Source organism: Cydia pomonella, chromosome 3, assembly GCF_033807575.1.
Source record: "Cydia pomonella isolate Wapato2018A chromosome 3, ilCydPomo1, whole genome shotgun sequence".
NCBI lineage: Eukaryota > Metazoa > Arthropoda > Insecta > Lepidoptera > Tortricidae > Cydia > Cydia pomonella.
Genome location: NC_084705.1, coordinates 17,883,616 through 17,911,507, shown reverse-complemented (window position 1 = coordinate 17,911,507; position 27,892 = coordinate 17,883,616). Strand labels below are relative to the sequence as shown.

At 36.3% G+C, this 27,892-nt stretch overlaps 2 protein-coding genes across 7 annotated transcripts in view; one reads left to right on the top strand and one right to left on the bottom strand.

Annotated features, from left to right (window-relative positions):
• Nucleotides 1-27,892, top strand: part of LOC133516185 (protein MTSS 1) — a 293,191-nt gene that overhangs the window by 231,723 nt on the left and 33,576 nt on the right. The window lies entirely within an intron of this gene.
• Nucleotides 764-22,834, bottom strand: LOC133516197 (uncharacterized). Of its 3 annotated transcripts, XM_061848995.1 has the most exons (7): nucleotides 22,358-22,834; nucleotides 21,646-21,681; nucleotides 21,233-21,369; nucleotides 20,723-20,805; nucleotides 15,198-15,337; nucleotides 1,056-1,088; nucleotides 764-946 (listed from the first exon to the last, which is right to left on the bottom strand). In XM_061848995.1, exons 1-6 carry the CDS (start codon nucleotides 22,378-22,380, stop codon nucleotides 1,085-1,087), a joined length of 423 nt encoding a protein of 140 aa, XP_061704979.1. In that variant the 5' UTR covers nucleotides 22,381-22,834; the 3' UTR covers nucleotides 764-946; nucleotides 1,056-1,084. The 3 variants fall into 3 exon arrangements, with proteins under 3 accessions (XP_061704979.1, XP_061704976.1, XP_061704978.1); XM_061848992.1 differs by lacking the exon at nucleotides 1,056-1,088 and having other exon boundaries at nucleotides 22,358-22,429; XM_061848994.1 differs by lacking the exons at nucleotides 1,056-1,088; nucleotides 21,646-21,681 and having other exon boundaries at nucleotides 22,358-22,820.

Sequence of the window (27,892 nt, the reverse complement as noted above, 5' to 3'; positions counted from 1 at the left end):
GAAACAACCCCACCATACATTGTGTTGTTATAGCTCAAACGGATTAGGCAGCGTTTTCGATTAAAGCTCCTAGCCAGCGTGATTTTTTCCGAAAACATCGTTATATTTCAAACAATTTACACAAAACCTTAACAAATTATGTACTTAAGCCTTCCTCAAGAATCACTCTATTGATAGATGAAAGTCGTATGAAAATCCGTTCAGTAGTTTTTAGTTTTGGAGTAGTTTTATAAGATGTAGTGAATTGACGTTTTCCCCTAGACTTGCGGACACTAGGTTGCGTGACAGTCGTGCACGCTCCCAATATTAAGTACACAAAATAATTAGCACAGACTTCTAATTAGGGTTTTTCTGTACATTTAAAATGTATTTTTGAGATTAACTTTAAACGAATTCACTGACAATGAGTTTCTAGGCGGTATATTGTTCCAGCATTTCGTGGCAGAATATTTGAAGCTGCCACGAAATGCGGCGGTGCTGTGCCTTGGACAAAGCAAACGAGTAGCTCCCCTAATACGCCTTTGTGAAAAAGTTAATTTTTCGTATAGATATGGTGGCGTCATTGTCCTTACAATGCCAAAAAGCATACATGCCAAATGCATTGCACGTCGTGACTTGACCCGAAAATAAGAAGAATAAACCCTTAGATTTAGATAAAATGCAAATCATCTTTAAAAAACGAATACATATCGCGTTACATTGTCGCATTGTTGTTTAGGCACAAAATATCTGTATTTCGGATTATTGAATAAAAACCATACCGTGTAGAAAACAATAAATTTATTATTATATGCTATTTTTTTTACGGTATCCTACCTACATTATCTATATTATCTACGGAGTATAAGTTGGGAGAACTTATGAGTTTAGATTGAATATTCTCATACTGCCGTCCTTGTCTAGACGGTAAATTGGCTGCTCGCGTCGCATCCGGATGAGAGTTGGTCTGAAAAGAATATCTTATTAAATCTTAAGAATTCGACTGCCACATTTAAAAGCTGACATATTGATATTTGCAAATAAAAATACGGTAGCAATCGTATTATACAAGTTACCTCTATTTTAGGATTGCTTCATCCTGAGTTTATCTGTTAGATATACAATAAAAACCATTAGTTACAATAAAATTGAAATAAGATAATAAGTGTGCACAATTTAAATTCCTCATCATCACCAATTTATATGTGTGTATGCGGAAGGAGGACACTCGCAGGAGAGTTTTGGCTATTGTATCCATGTTATCCCGAGTATAACGGACGATTGACATCTACATTTATCGTCGCGTTGCAACGGCCTACTAAAGGGGTCACCACACCAATTGACAACATTTCATTTTTATAACACCTGAAATTTTACATATGATTTCGAAGATTTTTTCTTCCTGGACACCGCAATATATTTATATAAATTTAATATAGATTATTACAAGAAATACAAAAGAAGTAAAGTTGTAATTTTATCAATTCTACGGCACAATAGGTGAAATGCCATTGCCATTCGCCACAAGAAATAAATAGCTGCCATAATATTAGATTTCACAATGTCAATTAATTGCGACGTATTGATTTAAATTCAAAACAATGAAAATAGTTATTTGTACAATAAGAGAGCAAAGTTTGATATTTCTTCGAGTGCTTGTTTTACTACGCTCAAGATTCTAAATTAGATTCACTCGCTACGCTCGTGAATCTATTATAGAATCTTTCGCTTGCACGGGACTCAAAAGCGCACGAGATGCAAATAACTTTGATCTCGTGTAGTACACAAAAAATTTCACGTCAGTCAGCCATCAAAAAATACAACCTGAAAAGACCCCCGAAATAAGTCAGACCGCATCGTTCCAAAACACCCTACGAGTCTTCATTCGTAATAATTAATTAATGAAATAAAAGTTTAAAATTTAATAAAAATACCATATTTTACGTATTTTATTATACAATCAAAAGAATGTACTTATTCAAATTTACGCAATTGTTACGCAGTAAATAATTCTACTCAACGACTTTTTTTAACGATCTCTACTATAGTTGACACAAAGTAGTATCCGCAATTCGGACCGTATCTTATAGTTTTTTTTTACAAAAAAAAATTGACAATTGAACTGTCAATTGATGTTCGTTAATTTATTATATTCGTATCATTTTATTGAAATTTCTTTCGTTTTGTTTTATTGCGGTAATTAAAGTTAATTGTTAGAATACCTTCAGAAAACACGAGTGAAATAGTGATGAAGACGGATTAAATTTTTTCAGGTTGTATTTTTTGATGGCTGACTGACGTGAAAATTTTTGTGTACTACACGAGATTAAAGTTATTTGCATCTCGTGCGCTTTTGAGTCCCGTGCAAGCGAAAGATTCTATAATAGATTCACGAGCGTAGCGAGTGAATCTAATTTAGAATCTTGAGCGTAGTAAAACAAGCACTCGAAGAAATATCAAACTTTGCTCTCTTATTGATAATTTAAATTTAATTTATTTGATAATTTTAATGTAGGTAATTTAATTGATAATTTTGATTTAATGTAATGAATAATGTTAATTTAATTTATCCGTATTTTTAATTTAATTTAATTCATATTTTTATTTTATTTTTTTTGTAATTTATATGTAAATATTTTGGTTTGTTGTTTTGTATTTTTGTATTACCTATGGATCTTGTCCGAAATAAATGCTTTTTATTATTTTATTTATTTTTTAATTAGTTTCTTTAGGGGTTCGGTTCTTAGATAAAATGACTGTCACGATCCGTTTCTACTTGAGTTTATGAAATAAGCGAAAAAATAATTGGTCGGCGGTTCGGATCGGGACTGCAGTCCGCCACTTGGTCACCCCCTGGCCTACTATAATCTGGCAAGCAAGTCATTTTCATCAGTAGAATAAGGCGGCAAATGTAGGTTGTCTTCCCATAGAAAATTTGAATTTCGCCCCTTTTTCCACTGACAAAGTGGGCTTGCCAGAGCATGGATTGTTTGCGAATGAAGGTATTACAGATATCGCGATAAAAAGTTAAAGCCGGTGTAAGTAGTAATTCAAAGTGTTAATAGTTTATTGAAAGTAAACAAAGCTCGCATTGTCATGCTAAAGAAAGTAAAAAAAAATGTCTTTCCAGTGCTGGCCGAACGTTAGTCTAATTAATCACTAAACATTATAGATTGAAAAGGTTAGTATAATTGAACGACAAAAATTTAAGGAAAATTAATTTTCAATTACATTAAGCATTAATATTAATTTCGAGTAACTAATTATAGAAAGTACGAGTATTTCATGTTTAGTGTTTCTCAAACTATTAAAATATTAAATTTAGTATTTAGTGTACTGTTTTTAATTAACAAGATATTGTCGCTTTTGTTTGGGCCCATCTTGTGAGGGCGAATCACCATCTGTATATTAGGCAGGCAGGCGTCCGGTTTTTTATCCATTCAACCTTTTTCATTTTAGATTCCGTCAACTCTCGATAGTCCTTACACCCTTGCGGGTGCTGTCTTTGTGTGCGTCCCATGACACGGGCAAGGGCACCATTCGCTCGGTGTACCCCTTACATTTCATTAAAGTGTCAAAAGGGACTCTACGTGTTGGCTTTGGCTCCGCGCACGCCTCCCAAAGGTCCCAAGTCCCAAAGGACAAACAAGATTAAAATATGTTCGAATTATTCAAAAATAAGGTTTTTAAGATCTGCAACTTTGACTAAATCAGGCGGGGTCAAATGGGAAACGAGGAATACACTGATAGGTAATTTTTTTCACTAGGACTTGTATTTTTTTTTAATTTGTACTATTTCTAAAATGGCTCCAGTTCTACGCTAGAAGCAAAGAGAATTTGAAATAGAGGTGTATTGTCAATGGAAACTTTGTAGCTACGTAAATTTACTGCCATCTTTCGACACATAATTAAAACTTTTAGAACGCCATTTGACTTGTAAATTTTGATGTAATGTACATTTTGAGAACGGCTCCAACTTGGTTGTATGAAGCTGAAGTCGCAGCGTTAGACGAAACGATCAAGTTGGCGCTTGAATCCATTTTAAATGTACATTTGGATGAAACGCAGTGGTGTCAAGCTGCTGTCTCAGTGGGTCACGGTGGGTTGGGAATACGCTGATGTAGAGAGTTGGGAGTGGTAGCATTCCTTGCCTCGGCTCACGGTACTTTGGGTCTAGTCACTCGGATTTTATCTAACAATGGTGACATTACCCAGGTACCGTAAGTTTTTTACGGAGGCACTGGCCAAGTGGAGCACTTTGTGCGGTGGCGATTGGACCTCTGATGTAACGGTTCGGTACTTTGAACGAGCCTCTGATGTAACGGTTCGGTACTTTGTCCATGAGTGTCACTCCTGCAAACCACCTAAGCATTCGCATTTCAGCGACGTGAAGTTGGTCGGATTGTTGCTTCTTGAGAGGCCAACATTCTGCACCATATAACATTGCTGGTCTGACAGCAGATTTGTACACTTTGCCCTTTATGCGGATGGGCATCCTCGGGTCACAGAGTACTCCTGTAAGCTCCCTCCACTTTTGTCAGCCCGTACTTTTACGATGCTCTACGTCGTTGTCAATGTAACCGTCATTGGTTATTACACTGCCTAGGTACTTAAAGTTTTGTACAGTTTTAAGCGCAGTATTTTGCAGGTGTAAAGTGCGTTGGTAGTTACTGTTGGCAAACTTGCAGTGCATATATTCAGTTTTCTCTCTGCTTATTCTTAATCCCGCTTTTTCTAGGGCTGACCTCCAGCCTTCCAGCGTTCTTTGGAGTGCTCTTGGTTCTTCATCGATGAGGACAACATCGTCTGCGTTCCAAGGTTTTGGTTTCTGGATATTAGAAGTGAGGTAGTCCATAACGAGGTTGAATAAAAGCGGGCTGAGAGCTAACCCTTGGTGAACTCCAACATTTACGTGAAACTCATCACCCATTCCCGCTGGACATCTTCGTTTGTAGTGACGTTCCTGTACATATCGACTATCATCTGTATGTAACATTCAGGGGCCCTCTGGGACCGCAACGCCTGCCAAATCAGAGGTCTTGGGATTCGGTCGAACGCTTTTTCCAGGTCTATAAAGACCATGTGTAAATCTTTCTTGTTGTCCCTGTAGGATTCCATTAAGATACGGATGGTGTGGATTGCGTCGGTTGTTGATTTTCCGGTGATAAAGCCGCACTGGTTTTCTGTCACTGATGTTAGTTCGCGAAGTCTTCGGTCCAGAACCCGTTCCCAGATCATAAAACTGTGTGATAGCAGTTTGATGGCACGGTAGTTCCCACACAACCTTATATCGCCCTTATTTTTATAAAATGGCACTAGGAAGCTTTTCCTCCATGCCTCAGGAATGCCATCGAACGGAAATTTGTTAAAAAGAGTTGTCAAAAAGTACACTCCAGTGTCACCCAATTTCTTCCACAGTTCGACTGGTAGATTGTCCGGGCCAACAGCTTTGTTGCTTGCCATTTTACTAACAGCTGCCTTGACTTCGTCAGATGTAATGATAGGCCACGGTCCTTTGACTGTTGGTGACTGAGCAACTAGTTCGCATGGGTATGTCTCGTTCAGCAACTTTGAGTAATACTTTTTCCACCTCTCGTTTATCTCCTTGTCAGACGTAAGGATGGTTCCTTGGGGATCTTTTATATACTTGACTGCCTTGGTACCGCGAGTGTCTTGATGTCTCTGTTTGGCGATTTTAAAGATCAGTTTATCGTTTTTGGCATTTTCAAGCATATCATAGAGGCTCTCCCTGTTCTTTGCCCTGGTTAGGGCAACTGCGCACCTAGCTTCCTTTTTTGCGTTTCGATACTCGGTTTCACTGATTTCGCTCTTCGAGTTCTGCCAGGTTTTATATAGGTCTTTCTTTATTTTAATCTTTTCTTGAACCTCTGGGTTCAGAGTGTGGGGTCTTTATCCTCTCTGGTTATGCCGTTTGAGACACCTAGATATGTTGTGGCCTTCTGAATGCAAATCTCATGGAATTCTTCCCACATCATATTCGCATCTTTGTCTTTTTGTGTGTCATGTATGTAGGTGTTCAGATCAGCACAGAGTTTTTGACCTTCTTCTTGATCTAACTTATACCAGCGTATTTTGGGTACTTAACCTGTCTTAACTGTTACTGTTCTCCGTGTGATAAAATCGGCAACTAGCAACCGATGTTGGGATGTTAAAGGTTCGCCAGGTATTACTTTACAGTTTCTGAAGTTTTTAAGTAGGTGTCGATCTGCGAGAATGTAGTCGACTTGTGTACATTTTCCACCGCTCTTGTGTTATAAGATGTTCTTGGGGCTTTGAAAAGAAGGTGTTAATAATTGCCGTTCTTTTTGTTTTCTGTGCCGTTGTATATGAGTTTGTAGTGTTCAATGTGATTGATTGTTTAAAGGTCCCTTTTATTAGTTTTTCTTAAATAACTCGTAAACGGTGGCCCATAGCAAAAAATGTTCTGTCACGCAAATAATCTATATAAAATTGCCTACAAGAAAAACTCAGAACAATTTTATGCCAAATATTTATGATTAACATTTTTTTTTGCACTGGACCTATGAACTCATTGTAATTAATCTACCCCCTATAATATCTTCTTAAATATTGATCCTAGAGAAAAGTGTTCAAAGTGTTTTTTGTAGGAGATATTATATGAATTATTTATGTATAAAAGCGTGTTTTGCTACGGGCTACCGTTTACGAGTTACTTAAGAAAAACTAAAAAGGGACTTTAAAATTGATTATGATTAAGGTGGTTCGACTAGGTTACCCAAAGCTTAAACCTCACTAGATGGCGCCACAATTGCAAATTTTGAGTTTTAATTTTTTTGTGGAGTAGTCTTGGTATTTCTATTCTGTAAATTATGTTTAGCGCACTCTTTAAATAAATATTGAACTATTACAACAAACATTGAACACTTCATTGTACAAAAACTACCCCTTAATGTCGACAGAATGTTTCTTGACTCTATTTCTAAGTATCACTCACACATTCAAACAGTCTTACTGGGATCCTTGTAGTAGACAATTTGGCACAGCGTGAGTAGGCTTCAATAGCGTTGCGGTATGTACGTGGAAATACATGCAAGAGGATGTGGGTTCGAGACTCATTACATTTTTTTTTGTTATCAGTATTATCAAGTACCTATTATTAATAAATTATTTTATGAGAAATATGAGCGTTTTCCATAAAAATATTAATAATCTGATTCTCACACATCATGATATTTTTGGGTTCTTCCAACTCAGAATCACTAGCATAATCAATCCTCGTGCTAAAAAAACCCGAAAATTTGTATTGAAATTTTAGTTTTACATTGAAATTTCTTTCACACTAAAATGTGACGTAATGGTATGGATATTTTAGGACATCTTTTTTTAATGCTAGGGTGGAGAAGATTCTAAGTAGAATGAACCTAAGAAAATCCAAATTTGTAAGTCAGATTTTCCGGTATTTTTTTCAAAAAAAAACGCTGTTTTGTTCTAAAATTAAAGCAATCCCTTACTGCCCAGCCTTTAAAAAAGTAGGTAATATTTTACAGTAGAATTAAAACATTTTTTTTACGATACATTTAATTAAATTACAGTGAGTTACAAAATTGGAGGGCCTTCTATTTATAACCATTATAAAAAGAAATGAGATATTTACCATGTTTGTTTATATTATTGATTTCCCGATATTTTGACACAACTAGAAGTTTCACACAATGCCTAGAGATAGAAAATTATTTATTTATTTTATTTATTGTAAATTTCATTCAACGGATCACATCATATCCAATTTATGTGTTTATGTATTTCATTGTTTTCTACCTAGTTGGTTATTAAATTCTATTACTGCAATAATCTTTATCTACATAAAATATACCAACGAAAGTTTAATAAAGTATATATTAAAATGAAGTACACAAAATCAGGAATTACATATGACAATATCATTCAAAATCGCCTCCTCTGGCTTTGACACAGGCCCTCAAACGACGAGGCCAGTCATCAATAGCGGCACGCACGATTGTCATGTCTAATTCCGTCACTGTCTTAACTATGGCCCGCTTGAGGGAGTTAAGATTTGTGTGGGGTTTAGCACAGGCTTTCTCCTCAATAACCTGCCATATGGCATAATCCAGGGGGTTAAGGTCCGGGCTGGAGGACGGCCAGTCTTCGTGGGCAATAAAGTAAATTTTGTTCCTTCGAAACCAGGCTTGAGTTGTTTTTGCCTTATGTGCAGGAGCTGAGTCCTGTTCAAAGATCCATGGCTGGTTTTGAAATAGGGTGTGGCTTAAGGGCTTCACTATTGGTTCGAGAACGGTTTCCAGTTTCCGGTTTTCACACCTTTTTCACAGAAATGAATCTGTGTTAGCCCTGAGTATGACACACCCAAAATCATGTTTGGCGGGTGCCCACATTTGTGCAACGCAATAGGGTTGTTTCCATCTACAAATCTTAGAGCATAATTGTATCCCAAAAAATTCTTTTGGATTATAAGAACATGTTAACCTACCTACCTTTCTTTTTTTTTTTTTGCCCGTTGTTACCTACTAATTTAAGTCCTGTCTTTGTTTGTAATATGAGTTTTTCTTTAGTAGTGCACAATAAATAATTTTATTATTATTATTATTCCCTTTATTTATTTTTGGTCTTAGGCTAGGTCATTTATAATATGAATATAAAAGTAAAATATAAAAGTAAGGCGTTTGACAGTGTTAAACACTCTGCTGTATTTTCTGCTATGCGTGAACAACAAATCAATAACACTTATGTTGAGCTCATTGAAGGCATCTACCACAAAAGTACTGCAAGTATGAAACTGCATGTTCCCGGTCCTAAATTCTGCATCCAAAAAGGAGTCAAACAGGGCGACCCGCTGTCTCCAAAGTTGTTTACCTCTTGCCTACAGGAAATCTTCCAGAAGCTGGCGACCAAGTGGGAAACAATGGGCATTGACGTCGGCGAAAAAAGGTTGACAAACCTGCGTTTCGCCGACGACATTGTCTTATTCTCCCACACTGCACCCCATCTAAAGGAAATGCTACAAGACCTTAGCACGGCAAGTCTTGAAGTCGGACTCGAAATGAACAGGACAAAAACCAAGTTAATGACCAATGGCGCGAAACGTGGGGTCACGGTAGATGGGCAGGATATACAATATGTTGATGAATACACCTATCTGGGCCAGATAGCATCCTTCGATAACAGGCAGTCCAAGGAAGTCGATCGACGCATCGAAAACGCCTGGAAGAGCTTCTGGTCCATGAAGGCGTTAATGAAGGGCAACCTTCCACTAACACTAAAACGCAAACTTCTCGACATGTGTATCCTGCCTATCTTAACCTACGGCGCCCAAACTTGGTCATTAACAGAAGCTCAAAAGTCCCGACTCAAGATTTGCCAGCGAGCAATGGAGCGGAGCATACTTGGAGTCCGTAGAATCGATCGGATAAGGAACACAGAGCTGCGCTCCAAAACAGGTATCGCAGATGTGGGTGTGAAGGCCGCCAAGCTCAAATGGGATTGGGCGGGGCACGTCTGTAGGATGCACCCGGACAGATGGGCCAAAATAGCGACCGAATGGGCACCACAGATCACCCGAGGCAGAGGAAGGCCAAAAACGAGATGGCGAGACGACCTGGACTCATTTCGTAGCGACTGGCGGGAGCATGCACAAAGCCGTGACGAGTGGCGGAAAACAGGGGAGGCCTTTGCCCAGCAGTGGGACACAATATAGGCTATATAAAAAAAAAAAAAAAAAAGTAAAATATAAAAACACTTACAAAATATATATAAACACATTATAAAAAACCTAACCTAGGGTGCCGCCAGCAGCGGGGCAAGGCCCAAGCTGCCGGTGGTCAGGGCCGCAGAGAGAGGAACCGGCGGACTATCCGCGCCGTGTCCAAGATCACCGCCTTCTGCATGTGACCCTTGATCCAACCACCTAGCGAGAGTCTCTCAAGGTGTTGGTCGAGACTCTTCGCTATGAGACCATTCGCTGAAACGACTATCGGGACAATGATCGTCGAATCAACATCCCACATGGCGGTTATCTCGTGAGCCAAGTCTAGGTACTTACTGGACTTGTCCTTCTCGGCTTTCACGAGATTCTCATCATGGGGGATGGTGATGTCGATGAGCACGGCCCGGCGTTGCGATCGATCTATTATCACGATGTCAGGCTTATTATTATTATTATGTTAAACTACTTTTAGGGGACCTGTAATGACCATATTTTTGTAAATATTGAATTTAAAATATCTTTTGGCACACGTCACGTGACCAAACCCGAAACGTCATTGAAGATTCTGATGACGTCACAACTCTCGGATTGACACTGTTGACAGTTAGGCGATTAACAACAAATGACAAATATCAGTTGACAGTTCGTATCTTCTACGTGTGTATGTAGTTATGTGTCAAACCATAAACTGTGACGTCACACAATTTTCAAAGAGCGTTTTGGGCGCGAAAGCATCTGTCAAAATATATTTTGTTAATTTAATATATTTAAAGCCGTTTTTAGTATAAAAGCTGAATTTTAAGGCAACTTTTAGTTAATATAGAAAGTAATACAAGCGTTTCAAAAATTTGGAATACGATTCTCTTTTAGGGCCCAATTCATTATAGATACGACGAGATAAGCGTTATTTGTGGTATATAATTCTAGCTCACAAATCCACCACATTATGTCATTTTTTATTTTTTCGGTAGCATTTGTTTTAACGGAAATAAAGAGGTTGCAAATCGAGTAACAGAACTTCAGAACAGATATCATTTGATATTTACCAGTCGCTTTTCGGTGAAGGAAAACATCGTGAGGAAACTGGACTAATCCCAACAAGGCTTAGTTTTACCCTCTGGGTTGGAAGGTCAGATGGCAGTGGCTTTCGTAAAAACTAGTGCCTACGCCAAATCTTGGGATTAGTTGTCAAAGCGGACCCCAAGCTCCATTGAGCCGTGGCAATATGCTGGGACAACGCTAGGAAGAAAGAAAGAAATCGAGTAACAGAACTTAGTAACCAACTAGGTATAATAGTTATGATGTAAATGTCCATATCATGTTGGAGTCATATATGTATTAGCCAACTAATTATTCAAGATCAATACACTTAGCTCCTTTAGGTATTCGCCTAAGTACAATCTCGGGCAAAATTGAGTTTTATAAAAGTGAACTAGTTTCTAGGTCATATTTTCTATGAATTGGTCATTTTTGTAGACTCCAATTACAGTTACACTTTTCCTGGTTTTTCGCGGACCAGAATATCTATGATTTTTGTAACTTGATTTAGACGTTGCTATCATTTTCAATTTAAAAACACATAAAATCACAATTCAGAACATGCGGCAGCGTTGTTTTCTATCAAGTACCTCAAGCACCAGGGCGGCTACCGGGAAAATCGAAATTCGTCAATTTCGGGCATTTTTCTCTGTCACTCTAATTACGTCTTAGTGAGAGTAAAAGAGAAAGATCCCCGCAATTTGCGAATTTAGGTTTTCGCGGTAGGCCCCCAGGCCCTGTCAAGTTTCAGCAGTGTTGCCAGGTGAGCGGAAGAGAATTATCGTACTTGAGTGTCAATATTATTGTACCGTTGAAAAAAATATCGTACGCCAATCAAGAAGGCAGCCCCTAAAAATGTCTTGCAAAATAAGCTTAAACTTCCAATTAATAATAAAAAAAAGACAATTTTCGTCTAAATTGCGCAAAAAATCTGTTTATGTTTGTGTATTTTTGGGATAGACTCAAACGGTATACAGGAAATTGTGACATTTTAAACTTTAAACTTACACCAAGGAGCCGAACACCCAAAAGATACTAATTTTAGCCTATTTCTGAGTCATATTTTGCTTGCTTCAAATTACTAGACTTTTAAAGTGGCATCATCCGAGGGCTGAAATTATAGTACTTTAGTGTACGATAATGCTCTTTGGAACATTACGTCATACCGGGCCCAAATTATCGTACATGTACGACAATTATCGTACGCCTGGTCACACTGAGTGTCAGTGTCGACAGAGTCGGCTAAAAACGCGTCAAACATCGCAACGTCGCGCCGATGCATGGAGTGGCAACGCCGCAATGTATTTGTACACAAATGTCGTCACACACAAATGAGTAAAATTTATAAAAATATAACATTGATTATTGCATGATTTCTGTATGAAACAAAGTTTTTCTATTAATTTAGCGCAAATGAATATTCGAAAGTAGATAGATGCGCAACTATTTATGTAATAATATTGTGTAATTAATTAATAAATAGCGATTGTTTTTTGTATGAAAATCGAACCACCTTAACATTCCCGCTTTAGTATCTTGTTAAATATTGATCCTAGCGAAAAGTGTTTAGAAGTTTCTTATAGAAAATTTTATGGTTATTATTTATGTATGAGACAATTTTTTGCTATGGGTCATACTTTACAAATGATTTACGAAAAACTAAAGAAAAAGAACCTTACAATTAATTTTAATTAACTTTCCCTCTTTAATATCTTTCAAAAAGTGTACTAATCTTTTATGTAGAAATGTTTATGTAGATTATTTACACACAGAACAGTTTTTGCTATGGGCTACCGTTTACGAGTTATTTACGAAAATATAGTAATATGGACCATAAAATTGATTTTAATTAACATTCCCCCTTTAATATCTCCAAATATTTGTATAGTGATATCCCCCTTTAATATTTTTTGTAGAAAATCTATTTTTTTATTATTTATGTATAACATTTTTTTGCAATGGGCCACGGTTTGAGAGTTATTTACGAAAATCTAAGGGACCTGTGAATTGTTAGTGATTTACTTTCCCCCTTTAATATTGTTTTAAATATTGATCCTAGAGAAAAGTGTTCAAAAAGTTTCTTGTAGGAAATATTATGTTGATGTGAACCTGTTTTGTTATGAGCTGCCGTTTACGAGTTATTTACGAAAAACTAAGAAGCGACTTTAAAATAAATTATTATTAATATTCCCGCTTTAGTACCTTTTTAAATGTTGATCCTAGCGAAAAGTAATCTATACGTTTATTGTAGAAAATTTTATCGTTATTATTTATGTTTCAGACATTTTTTTGCTTTGGGTCATAACTTTACAAATTATTTAGGATAAACGAAAGAAAAGGAACCCTAGAATTGATTTTAATAAACTTTCCCTCTTTAATATCTTTTTAAATATAGATCCTTTCAAAAATGTACTTAATCTATTTTGTAGAAAATTTTGTGTAGATTATTTACGTTTTACAACGTTTTTTGCTATTAGCCACCGTTTACGAGTTATTTAAGTCCCTACCCGTTAGCGCCACCCCCATCCATCAGTACTTTCAGTATGTTGTGTAAGGCACGTTTACCTACAATTATACCAAAATTCGCTTATACACGAATTATTTCCGCCATTTGGTCTTCGTTTGGTGGGCTATGAACATGAATGATATTGTTTATTCAACACTATACACTACGTTCGAATTATTTTGATACAACTAAATTTTAAATGAAAATACTGAAAATGGCAGGCGCCGGTTTAACTTTTCTGTTAACGATACGATCAACGTGGCAATGATAGTTTCAGTCAGCCAATAATTAAAAAAACGTTCTAGTGAAATATCGTATTATATAAAATTTTATTTATACACCGTGTTCTTTTTGATTTCAGTTAATGTCAAGGGTACATTCCGGAGCTTAAATTAAGTAACTTACTCAAAGACACCGGTATTCTAATTAATTCCATTTCGGAGATAGACAATAATTGATTTTTATCTTATAAGGCCCTTACGAACGTATACACTTGCCTTAGGGCCTGTTTACATATTGATTAGTGTTAAGTACGAGTTTATACATTTGCTACTAAATTTGAGTACTATCTTGGACGATTGATGTTCGAAGTGGCATTGATATGCCACAGTTGTCAATTGTTTGGTTTAATTAAATTTAATGCCCGTGTTAGAACAACGCTATATGCAGCATTTAATTACCTTTTATAAGATTTAAAAAAACTGCCATTTAGTTTCCTTAAATGTACTATTCCGTACCCCGGAGTTAACGGAATTCAATAATAACACGGTGTATAATAACAAATAAATATTTAATTAATATCGTGTAATAATAATTTTTAGACGTAATAAGCGATTACGGTTAGAAATAAATTTTATTAAAAAGCTAGTTCGCAAAAACCAAATTTGCGAACGCTAAAGTTGCACTTTAGGGTAGCTGCTCCCCCTAGAGCTCTAATTTTACATACGAGGGCTGATCCGAAAGTTGTTAGTTGCTTCGGCTCTACTCATGCGATTAAAATTTTATTTATACTATTGTGAGGGATTTCTCAGTACTTATTAAAGTGGTGTAAATACATTTTTAGAAACCGCTTATTTTTGTTTTTATTTTATTTCTACTTCGACGCGTCGAAGTCTAACCATCAGTCATGAAAATCAGTAATTGAGACTCCATATGTGCTGTCATTTTATAGACAGTTTTTGTAAAAAAAAAAAAAGTTTTTTAGGTGCTACTAATGACGAATCTCGGCCGTTCTTTTTCGTATAAATCGTTTTGATTGAATAAATATTATTATGATTTAATAGGTGTCAACAATGAGTCCTTTCATTAAAAGTAAAAATTTCTGATATTAAAAAAAAAAATATATATATATATATATATATATGCATATAAGATTATTTATTGATTTATACATTGGAAATAGCAGAAGGAAGATAATAATTAGTCCCGGGTAAATTTAAGTTCGATTTTCAAAGATTTCAATACGAAATTCATTTAAATGTGCCCAAAATTGCCGTTTTTTCTAAGCAATTCGTAACTCCATACAAAACAGCTTTCAGTTATAAATATATTGCATCAATTAAAACAAAATTGCTGGCCATAAGTAGCATTGAAATATCCCTCACAATAGTATAAATATTTTTTTATCGCATGAGTAGAGCCGAAGCAACTAACAACTTTCGGATCAGCCCTCGTACAAAGTATGCCCCTCTGCGGCGTAGTAGGCAAAGTAGGCTTGCGAAGTTTTATAACGGCGTTAAGCGGTAGTAAAAAAATATTATTATTTCCTCACAGTAGGCGTGAAAAACACTCTGTAATAATTCTGCCGAAAGTGCAATCCATATCTAAGACTCGGATGTTCGGGGGACATCCCCTATCGGGTCGGCCCTCAAAATAATTCGTCTGTCAAATGGTAACTTTCTAACCTGTTCAACAATGTATTCATGATGAAAGGCTTTTGTATAAAAATCTTACAATTTTTCCCAATGGAACTTGTCTGCCAGGCTCCTGGAGACCTGGCCGTCTCTTGTCTGCTTGTTGACCACGCGCTCGACCATCCGTAGAGAGCTGAATACACTTTGCACGCTTGACGGTTGACGCGCGCGGGAAGTGTTCTGTAATTCAACAGTTATCGCTGTTAGTTATACAAGTTTCTGACATAACAAATTTTAAACACTGATTTAACAGATGTTGTCATTTGAAAAAGAAAACGAGCGCGGCAGTGTTTCTGTTTCACTTATAAAGAGCATACGACATTTATAGTACATTAGTTACTTACGACAAGTATATATAGACAGCCGAGCGTAGCGAGGCCAGTTTCTCGCCGAGATTTGTATATTGCTTTTCTCAAACTTGCAATGAAAAGAAAATTGCAGTCGATTTATTTTATTCGTAGGCTTATACAGCTAAAAACAAATTATGAATCTTCTACTATTTGATGGTTGAATGCCAAGACGTTGTGTGAGTTGTGTCTGAATTTGACGTTTATAAATAAAAGAAGGTTGCTTGACAGGCCTAGGTGTGTAATGCTCTATGAAATTCCTTTACATATCATATTCACTCATCGCACCGGATACGTAGTATTTCCAGACCTAATTTGAAGTAAGTCATGTCAACATTTCATTGCAAGTTTGAGAAATAGTACATTACTATAGAGGCCGCGAAACGAAGGGTTGCAGGCCAAGTAGGTATAGGATATAGACGGCCGAGTATAGCGAGGTCGAATGGGCATACGCGGCCGGCAATCCCGTTTCTCGCCGAGATTTGTATAGTGCTTTTCTCAAACTTGCAATGAAATAATAATAAAAATAGGATGTTGATGATGGACCTAATTTGAAGTAAGTCATGTCAACATTTCATTGCAAGTTTGAAAAAAGCACTATACAAATCTCGGCGAGAAATCTTGCTTGAGTTGAAAGTGGGTACTTGTTTTACTTGTTAATTTGAATCGACTATTAAGGTGGTTCGATTTTCATACAAAAAACAATCGCTATTAATTAATTAATTACACAATATTATTACATAAATAGTTGCGCATCTATCTACTTTCGAATATTCATTTGCGCTAAATTAATAGAAAAACTTTGTTTCATACAGAAATCATGCAATAATCAACGTTATATTTTTATAAATTTTACTCATGTGTGTGTGACAAATGTCGTGTACAAATACATTGCGGCGTTGCCACTCCATGCCTCGAACGGCCATCGGCGCGACGTTGCGATGTTTGACGCATTTTTAGCTGACTCTGTCGACACTGACACTCAGTGTGACCAGGCGTACGATAATTGTCGTACATGTACGATAATTTGGGCCCCGGTATGACGTAATATTCCAAAGAGCATTATCGTACACTAAAGTACTATAATTTCAGCCCTTGGATGATGCCACCTTAAAAGTCTAGTAATTTGAAGCAAAATATGACACTTTCTCTCAGAAATAGGCTAAAACCTATCTTTTGGGTGTTCGGCTCCTTGGTGTAAGTTTAAAGTTTAAAATGTCTTAATTTCCTGTATACCGTTTGAGTCTATCCCAAAAATACACAAACATAAACAGATTTTTTGCGCAATTTGGACGAAAATTGTCTTTATTTTATTATTAATTGGAAATTTAAGCTTATTTTGCTAGACATTTTTAGGGGCTGCCTTTTTGATTGGCGTACGATATTTTTTTCAACGGTACAATAATATTGACACTCAAGTACGATAATTCTCTTCCGCTCACCTGGCAACACTGCTGAAATTTGACAGGACCTGGGGGCCTACCGCGAAAACCTAAATTCGCAAATTGCGGGGATCTTTCTCTTTTACTCTCACTAAGACGTAATTAGAGTGACAGAGAAAAATGCCCGAAATTGACGAATTTCGATTTTCCCGGTAGCCGCCCTGGTGCTTGACGTACTTGATAGAAAACAACGCTGCCGCATGTTCTGAATTGTGATTTTATGTGTTTTTGGATTGAAAATTATAGCAACGTCTAAATCAAGTTACAAAAATCATCGATATTCTGGTCCGCGAAAAACCAGGAAAAGTGTAACTGTAATTGGAGTCTACAAATATGACCAATTCATAGAAAATATGACCTAGAAACTAGTTCACTTTTATAAAACTCAATTTTGCCCGAGATTGTAGGTACTTAGGCGAATACCTAAGGGAGCTAAGTGTATTGATCTTGAATAATTAGTTGGCTAATAGATGACTCCAACATGATATGGACATTTACATCATAACTATTATACCTAGTTGGTTACTAAGTTCTGTTACTCGATTTCTTTCTTTCTTCCTAGCGTTGTCCCAGTATATTGCCACGGCTCAATGGAGCCTGGAGTCCGCTTTGACAACTAATCCCAAGATTTGGCGTAGGCACTAGTTTTTACGAAAGCCACTGACATCTGACCTTCCAACCCAGAGGGTAAAACTAAGCCTTGTTGGGATTAGTCCAGTTTCCTCACGATGTTTTCCTTCACCGAAAAGCGACTGGTAAATATCAAATGATATCTGTTCTGAAGTTCTGTTACTCGATTTGCAACCTCTTTATTTCCGTTAAAACGAATGCTACCGATAAAATAAAAAATGACATAATGTGGTGGATTTGTGAGCTATAATTATATAAGTACCACACATAACGCTTATCTCGTCGTATCTATAATGAATTGGGGCCTAAAAGAGAATCGTATTCCAATTTTTTGAAACGCTTGTATTACTTTCTATATTAACTAAAAGTTGCCTTAAAATTCAGCTTTTATACTAAAAACGGCTTTAAATATGTTAAATTAACAAAATATATTTTGACAGATGCTTTCGCGCCCAAAACGCTCTTTGAAAATTGTGTGACGTCACAGTTTGTGGTTTGACACATAACTACATACACACGTAGAAGATACGAACTGTCAACTGATATTTGTCATTTGTTGTTAATCGCCTAACTGTCAACAGTGTCAATCCGAGAGTTGTGGAGTCATCAGAATCTTCAATGACGTTTCGAGTTTGGTCACGTGACATGTGCCAAAAGATATTTTAAATTCAATATTTACAAAAAATATGGTCATTACAGGTCCCCTAAAAGTAGTTTAACATGTTCTTATAATCCTAAAGAATTTATTGGGATACAATTATGCCCTAAGATTTGTAGATGGAAACAACCCTATTGCGTTGCACAAATGTGGGCACCCGCCAAACATGATTTTAGGTGTATCATACTCGGGGCTAACACAGATTCATTTCTGTGAAAAAGGTGTGAAAACCGGAAACTGGAAACCGTTCTCGAACCAATAGTGAAGCCCTTAAGCCAAACCCTATTTCAAAACCAGCCATGGATCTTTGAACAGGACTCAGCTCCTGCACATAAGGCAAAAACAACTCAAGCCTGGTTTCGAAGGAACAAAATTGACTTTATTGCCCACGAAGACTGGCCGTCCTCCAGCCCGGACCTTAACCCCCTGGATTATGCCATATAGCAGGTTATTGAGGAGAAAGCCTGTGCTAAACCCCACACAAATCTTAACTCCCTCAAGCGGGCCATAGTTAAGACAGTGATGGAATTAGACATGACAATCGTGCGTGCCGCTATTGATGACTGGCCTCGTCGTTTGAGGGCCTGTGTCAAAGCCAGAGGAGGCGATTTTGAATGATATTGTCATATGTAATTCCTGATTTTGTGTACTTCATTTTAATATATACTTTATTAAACTTTCGTTGGTATATTTTATGTAGATAAAGATTATTGCAGTAACAGAATTTAATAACCAACTAGGTAGAAAACAATGCAATACATAAACACATAAATTGAATATGATGTGATCCGTTGAATGAAATTGACAATAAATAAAATAAATAAATAATTTTCTATCTCTAGGCATTGTGTGAAACTTCTAGTTGTGTCAAAATATCGGGAAATCAATAATATAAACAAAAATGGTAAATATCTCATTTCTTTTTATAATGGTTATAAATAGAACGCCGTGCAATTTTGTAACTCACTGTAATTTAATTAAATGTATCGTAAAAAAATGTTTTAATTCTACTGTACCTACTTTTTTAAAGGCTGGGCAGTAAGGGATTGATTTAATTTTAGAACAAAACAGCGTTTTTTTTTAAAAAAAATACCGGAAAATCTGACTTACTAATTTGGACTTTCTTAGGTTCATTCTACTTAGAATCTTCTCCACCCTAGCATTAAAAAAAGATATCCTAAAATATCCATACCATTACGTCACATTTTAGTGTGAAAGAAATTTCAGTGTAAAACTAAAATTTCAATACAAATTTTCGGGTTTTTATAGCACGAGGATTGATTATGCTAGTGATTCTGAGTTGGAAGAACCCAAAAATATCATGATGTGTGAGAATCAGATTTTTAATATTTTTATGGAAAAATCTCATATTTCTCATAAAATAATTTATTAATAATAGGTACTTGATAATACTGATAACAAAAAAAAATAATGAGTCTCGAACCCACATCCTCTTGCATGTATTTCCACGTACATACCGCAACGCTATTGAAGCCTACTCACGCTGTGCCAAATTGTCTACTACAAGGATCCCAGTACGACTGTTTGAATGTGTGAGTGATACTTAGAAATAGAGTCAAGAAACATTCTGTCGACATTAAGGGGTAGTTTTTGTACAATGAAGTGTTCAATGTTTGTTTTAATAGTTCAATATTTATTAAAAGAGTGCGCTAAACATAATTTACAGTATAGAAATACCAAGACTACTCCACAAAAAAATTAAAACTTAAAATTTGCAATTGTGGCGCCATCTAGTGAGGTTTAAGCTTTGGGTAACCTAGTCGAACCACCTTAAACAATTAATAGAGTCGCAACAATTAGCAGGCGTTACTTTGCGGAAATCCATGCTAATCCGCGAGAAAATAACGTGTTAGTCAATCAGTGCTAACCCGTTATACTTACTTGCGTATTTTTACATACAATTAATGTTCCCACCCTCCGACCGCAAAAATAAATTCGCAAAGAAATATAACAACCCACCACCAAAAGTACAAAACTCGACACGTGTTTCGCCTCTCTACGAGGCATCCTCAGGAGATGCTGGAGATGTTGATGGTCTGACACCCAACAATTGAATGAGCTGTCTAGAATGGTTAGTCATACTTATACCTTGGCCAGTCCCCTACTGTGCCAGTGTGAGTGAGATGGAAAAATGGAAAAATTCGTAATAACGGCGATGACGCAACATTCAACTGTTCGATAAGAATCATCCCCCTATTGTTGTACCTAATTATTTTTAACTGTTCCAGAACACTCAAACGCAATCCTTTCTCGCAAACATGTAAAATATCAAAAGAATGATTCTTAGGTAAAGCATGGCCATTATCTATTAAGTGCTTCAAACTGTGTTTGAACTGTGTTTTGGAATAACTTGTTCACTGTTTACCTAATTTAGCACTGATTGACTAACACGTTATTTTCTCGCGGTTTAGCAAAGTAATATTTCTTGCTTTAATTCGACTATTAAACGACCACAAATATAACTTACCATAATCTCAATTGTTTCAAAAAGCTTCTTAAGTTCTTTTTGCTCCCTTTCGGTTAATGTAACATTGTCATGGTCGAATATACCTGAAATATCATTTTAATTTAGTGAATTTTCTAAAATTTTCTATTACATATATGGTACAAGTCCATGCAACAACAAGAATCAATACCAAATTCTTATTACAAAAACTACATGCTTAGGGGTTTAGTGATAAAAATTTAAGGAATAACTTGTTCACCGTTTGCCTAATTTAGTTAGATTACATAAATATAATACGCTTTTTGATCAGTAAAAATGATTATCGTGTGAAGTTCATAGCGAAGGCCTTTTTTTGTCACTGGACCATTTTCTTCTTAATTATACGATGATGAATATAAAAAGAAAACTACAACAAATTGCAGCATTGATTACATTGATTTCTGTACGTATTTTTGCATTTGGTGTCGTGTGAGCTCTGTAGAAAATTATCAGTTTTACCATAGTATTTAATTTGTAAAGAATAACATTTACCCGTCTCTTTCAGCTTGGCTTTAATGATAGCAAGTGTGATGACGGGCGCCATCATGTCTTTGATCTCGCCAGACCTGAACGTGTCTACCAAGCTGCCGAAGGGCTCTGAGCGGGAAGGCCGCCTTGTGTGCTGGGGGCTGTTGTACAAAACAAACTGAAATTATTCGGAAGTTAAACAGCTGTTTTAATCCTTGACAACTTATTTGAAAAAAAAAGATGATTAGAACCTAAATAACTTCATTATTTTGCTAGGTGGCAGCCGTTTGATTGCATAAAGTGTTACTAACGGTTGTAAACGTCTTGCAGGTAAAACGTTGAATGTAGCTATACAACTAACCGATGCGTTGTCAATGATGTTTATAAATAATCGTTGTTCACACACGCGAATCGGGTTTCTAGGGAGAAACACTTACCATGCCCATGAAATTCGAAGTAGGTTTACGGCTAATCTGTAAATTATAGTTGTACGTTTCATATAATTTTATTTATACTCAAGGCACTTGTGCAACATCAAATAACACACACAATATCAGAATATGTTTTTTTAATTAAAAGTTTTTTTTCTTCATATGCATCTGTAATTGATATCTTAAATATTTAACATAAGTAAGTGATTTCACTCGATCCGATTGGTCACAGGTTTATATAAACGTGATTAATTCAAACAAGCGTTTATGGAGGCGAAGATAATCGAATCGACAACAACATACTAAAAATCTTGTATAGGTTATTTTCTAATTTTCAGAGATGTTTGTAAGTCAGAACACTCATAACATATTATTTTTATTTCTATAAGGAAATGTTAACATATGCCTAAAGTCAATTAAGTCACAGTATTCAGCGCCAATTTAATAACTTGAACACATAAATTTGACAGACATTTATGAATAACGCTATAAGTATCTATTTCCAGTCGGCATCATAGTTTTCACACGCTTTTAACTGTAAAGTTATATTGCTCGCTACTTCTGCTGCTGACTGTAATACCCACAACCACTTCGTTCTCCTCGTATTATCAGACAACCGTCGCCTAATAAACCTAAGTAATCAACGTGTATTCGAATTTCATACACCTAAGTTGTATACTTCACTTGTAATAAAACTAATTTATGTATGTGTACTTACAAGAAATTCAATACGACTGCCATGTTCGCTCCGTGAGTTAGTCCCGACTGAATTCGTCGCGGTTGGCCCGATGGGTTTTATGACGGTTGCATTTACGCATTCAGTTGCGGTGCATTCTTGATCGTTGCACTCGATTTAAATTAGGGTCAAATTGTTGTAACTTGCTATAGGGCGCGTGCATGAATTGTAGGGGGCAGCAGAAGAGCCCATTGTTTATTGTCCCAAAGCGTAAATGTCAAGTTTTAAATTTCCGATTTAGGCCACAAGATGGCAGAACCTACAACGCGCGAGGGAGCGGGCGTGTACTCTAGGTGTCAGCACCTGCTTTGGCGTGAAGTGTAAATGTCAAGTTTAAGTTTCCGATTTTAGCCACAAGATGGCAGGCACCGTTGGGTGCACTTCATGTTATTTTCTTATTTTTCCTTCTCATCCTCACTTTTTTTTTCACAATTTGCAGTATTTCACTATTATTAAAAACCGGCTGAAATTACACCAAACTGCTGCTGGATGAATCAAGATTTTAGTGTCACTCGTTGCCATGATTACGATTAGTTGTCCAGGGGATAAAAAACTCTTGATATCCTGATTTAATGATATTTAAATGTATCAAACATACGTTTTTGTGGTAGTTTTAACCAGTTTCCATAATGGGCCATCTACTAAGCATGTTAATAGGACGGCATGCAACATCCCTTCGAACAAAGTGTGCCCTTGGACATCGAGACAGGATAATAACACAAAAAACACTTTAATGGTACCATATGAAATTAGTTAGGGCTTGGAGCCGTCTTATAATGAAAGTTCTGCGATCTGTCCAAAGCATTTGATTGCGTGGAGCATGACACACTTCTACACAAGCTGAAGCACTACGGTCTGTCAACGGAAGCTCTGAGCCTTGTTAAGTCTTACTTAAACCAAAGAACCCAGAAAGTGGTTGTAAATGGAACGGAGTCTACTGGAATGACTGTAAACCTCGGAGTTCCACAGGGTTAAATTTGGGTCCTTTTCTCTTCCTTGTATATATAAATGATCTGCCGAACCTTGTAAAACATAAATGTGAGATAGTCTTATTTGCTGATGACACCTCACTAATTTTGAAAGTTGACAGGAAACTGAGCGATTATAGCCAAGTCAATGAAACTTTGGAAAAGGTACTAGAATGGTTCACAGCAAATAACTTACTTCTTAATGCGAAAAAGACGAAATGTGTCAAATTTTCGCTGCCGAATGTAAGAAAATCTGAAACTATCATCACATTAAATGGCGAAACGCTGGACCTTGTCGAGAATACGGTTTTTCTGGGCCTTACTTTAGATAGTAACCTGCAATGGGCCCCTCACATATCTGCCCTGGCGAAAAGGTTGAGCTCTGCCGCGTATGCAGTAAGAAGAATCAGGCAGTTTACTGACGTGGAGACAGCTCGCCTAGTTTACTTCAGTTACTTTCACAGTATTATGTCTTATGGCATACTGGCGTGGGGCAAAGCAGCTGACATAGAAACCATCTTCGTTCTTCAGAAGAGGGCAATCAGATCTATTTATAACATGGCTTCTCGTGACTCACTGAGAGAACGATGCAAGGAAATATATATATTTTCACAGTAGCTTCACAATACATACTAGATGTGATAATGTATACGCATAAGAATATAAAGTCCTTTAAGAAACTGTCTGATATCCATAGTTATAATACGCGAAATAAACATAAGTTAGTAGTCTCCAAGTTTCGTCTACAGAAAGTTAAAAAATCGTTCATGGGAAACTGTGTAACATTTTATAACAAAGTACCCTTAGAGGCATCGAACCTGCCCTATACTTCGTTCAAGCAATACGTCAAAAATGCACTTCTCAAAAAGGGATACTATAAAATAGATGACTACTTGGGAGACACGGAATCATGGCCAAGTATCCAGTCTCAAAAGCTGGCATATGGCGCTGTTGTTTCTAGCTGTTCAACCTTATGTATTAATGTTTGTTATGTTTTAGTTATTTTGATGATGACATTGACATATTAAATACATAGTAGTTATGTATTCTGTAGAACTAGTTTTAAGATTGTTAGCTTAACAGTCTCTTGACGTGAAACATGTATTTCATACAATTTTTTATTTTTTTTATTCTTTGACATTTGGAGAACCTTTACATCTCCAAATCTTATTAATGTCATTATTATTGTGTATTATTATTTTTCTCAGACCGTGGGGACCTTATACATCTCCAAACTTAACGTATTAACCGTGGAGACTATACGTCTCTGTCATATTGTATAATATACTTGACTTGGTACATACTAGTTATGTACAGAATATAGCATTAGTTTATGAGACTGCTAGTTTAACAGTCCAGACGCGGTTTATTTATTTAGTATAAATTTTATTTTGACACTTGGAGAGACTTTACACCTCCAAATTTTATTAGTATTAGTACTCTGACATTGGGGACCTTTTACATCTCCAGATTTAATGTGTTTTTAACCATAGAGACTATACATCTCTATTGTATTGTAGTAAATATTTATTTTAAGATTATTATAATGTAATGTTTACCCAGGTATTGGCTGTTGTATTTATAAATGTTGTTATGTATTTTTCCTACTCCTCTACTGTTATCTGTCACTTATGCATTCATTAACACGAATATAAGAACATACATAAAAGGTTTCAAGAAAAGTCTATATTGTCTATTCCTCATAAAAGCTCTTGTGCTTTTATAAGCTATAACGTTTTCCTACTCCTCTACTGTTATCTGTCATTTATGCATTCATTAACACGAATATAAGAACATACATAAAAGATTTCAAGAAAAGTCTATATTGTCTATTCCTCATAAAAGCTCTTGTGCTTTTATAAGCTATAACGTTACTGCGATTAATGGCTACCAACCTAACAAACTTACAAAATATTCATTTGGTTGCATAGTAAAAATAATTACTTCATAAGTCAGAAACACGCATGTGACACCCGTAATATAGCAACACCCATAGACTACGAAGACCGCTTAGCGTTGCTTGTTAGTCTCCGTAGGCTACGGTGGCCAAAATTGAGAAAAAACTGTCCAAAAAATTAATTTAGCAAGTAGCAAGTACCAGGGCCTCATGAGTTACGAGGAGGTGTCGCCGACCGGCCGGCCGCGGCCCGGGGCGGGCTGGGCGCGGAACAAGGTATGCTCGCGCGTCTTGGCTAATATACTTTTGCTGTAATTTGTTTACCTAAATTAAGATTTATTTTTGTTGACTCGTAGGAAAAATATTGTATGCAACGTTGTATAAGTAGGTCAAAAAATTCTCGTGGCGTATTCCTTTACAATGTTCGCCTACGCCTTCGGCTCCGGCTCACATTGTAACTCACGCCACTCGCCTTTTTTGACCCTTCTTATACAACTGTTGCATAAAATACTATACTGCGATTAATGGCTACCAACCTAACAAAACCAAAACGAATACAGTTTTAAACTAAGTGCATTGCTGCTAACTTACAAAATATTCATTTGGTTGCATAGTAAAAATAATTACTTCATAAGTCAGAAACACGCATGTGACACCCGTAATATAGCAACACCTATAGACTACGAAGACCGCTTAGCGTTGCTTGTTAGTCTCCGTAGGCTACGGTGGCCAAAATTGAGAAAAAACTGTCCAAAAAATTAATTTAGCAAGTAGCAAGTACCAGGGCCTCATGAGTTACGAGAAGGTGTCGCTGACCGGCCGGCCGCGGCCCGGGGCGGGCTGGGCGCGGAACAAGGTATGCTCGCGCGTCTTGGCTATATACTTTTGCTGTAATTTGTTTACTAAATTAAGATTTATTTTTGTTGACTCGTAGGAAAAATATTGTATGCAACGTTGTATAAGTAGGTCAAAAAATTCTCGTGGCGTATTCCTTTACAATGTTCGCCTACGCCTTCGGCTCCGGCTCACATTGTAACTCACGCCACTCGCCTTTTTTGACCCTTCTTATACAACTGTTGCATAAAATACTATTTCATGTCACTATATGATGTTACTATAAATGTTGTATTGACTTGTAAAATAGCCCTTGAGGCCTACTTGCAGAATAAATTTTTGAATTTTGAGTACCAAAACAATTCCGTCCTCGTATGCAGCTCTCGTCCGTGGTCGGCAGCTATTGTTACTCAACGATAACTTTGAATGTAAACAACCATATGCACTGCTATTGCTAGCACGTATCTAAATCAATTTCTAATGAGCAGACAGGGCACTTCAAAATTATAATAATAAAGTGAAAAATCAGAATTCGCACAATAACATTAAAAGAGCGGATTAAGAATATTTATGTACTACAATTCTGCCGCACTAAGCATAACTGCAATAACTATTTTTGATCCCTCTTTCGATTTAATATATAAACAATTGAATGATAGGTATTTTAAAATGAGGCACTGAATTTTAAATCGATCGTTGATTATTTATTATATTACGTTAGCCCTTATCAAATCAACATAGTAAAGTTATATTTAATATTATTTTAACGCGAACGGTACGGTACGAGCGATACCACACTTCTTTAATAATCTATGTTATACGGAAAAAGTTTATGACCCATGAAATGTGTTTTGAAATGAATAAGTATCTTGCCTTTAAAAAAAGATAAGTTTGAATAGCATTGTAACAAAATTAACTTGCACGATGACGTACTCTCATCAGTTCTTTCGAAGAAACCACATTTAATTACGGATTTGATTTTTAATGAGTTACCTGTTTGATTAATCAAATTGATATTCATTTTGATACAATAAAATAAAGCGATACCTGTGGAACTACTGTCGTACCTAGGTACAGTAGGTCTAAAATATCGATACGGAGAAAATGAAAAAAGCGGCCAAGTGCGAGTCGGACTCGCCCATGAAGCGTTCCGTACCATTTATGACGTATTAAAAAAATCTTACTTACTAGATCTCGTTCAAACCAATTTTCGGTGGAATTTTGCATAGTAATGTATATCATATATTTTTTTTAGTTTTATCCTTCTGTTATTTTAGAAGTTACAGGGACACACACACACACACACACACACACACACACACACACACACACACACACACACATTTTACCACTTTGGAAGTGTCTCTCGCGCAAACTATTCAGTTTAGAAAAAAATGATAGTAGAAACCTCAATATCATTTTTGAACACCTATCCATAGATACACCACACGTATGGGTTTGATGAAAAAAAATATATTTTATTTTATGACGTTATTAAAAAAAACTACTTACTAGATCTTGTTCAAACCAATTTTCGGTGGAAGTTTGCATGGTAATGTACATCATATATTTTTTTACTTTTATCATTCTCTTATTTTAGAAGTTACAGGGGGGGGGGGGGGGGGGGCACATTTTACCACTTAGGAAGTGTCTCTCGCGCAAACTATTCAGTATAGAAAAAAATTATATTAGAAACCTAATATCATTTTTGAATACCTATCCATAGATATAGATACCCCACACGTATGGGTTTGATGAAAAAATATTTTTTGAGTTTCAGTTCTAAGTATGGGGAACCCCCTAAATTTATTGTTTTTT

Bases quoted from the DNA above. Each gene is read 5' to 3' on its own strand.
- LOC133516197 (XM_061848992.1), bottom strand. From the start codon at position 22,380: ATGGCAGTCGTATTGAATTTCTT. The intron at 20,806-21,232 runs GTAAATGTTATT...ATGATATTTCAG, and splicing joins AGCCAAGCTGAAAGAGACGG to GTATATTCGACCATGACAAT. The intron at 947-15,197 runs GTAAGATTTTTA...TATTCTTTTCAG, and splicing joins AAGTTCCATTGGGAAAAATT to ACCAACTCTCATCCGGATGC.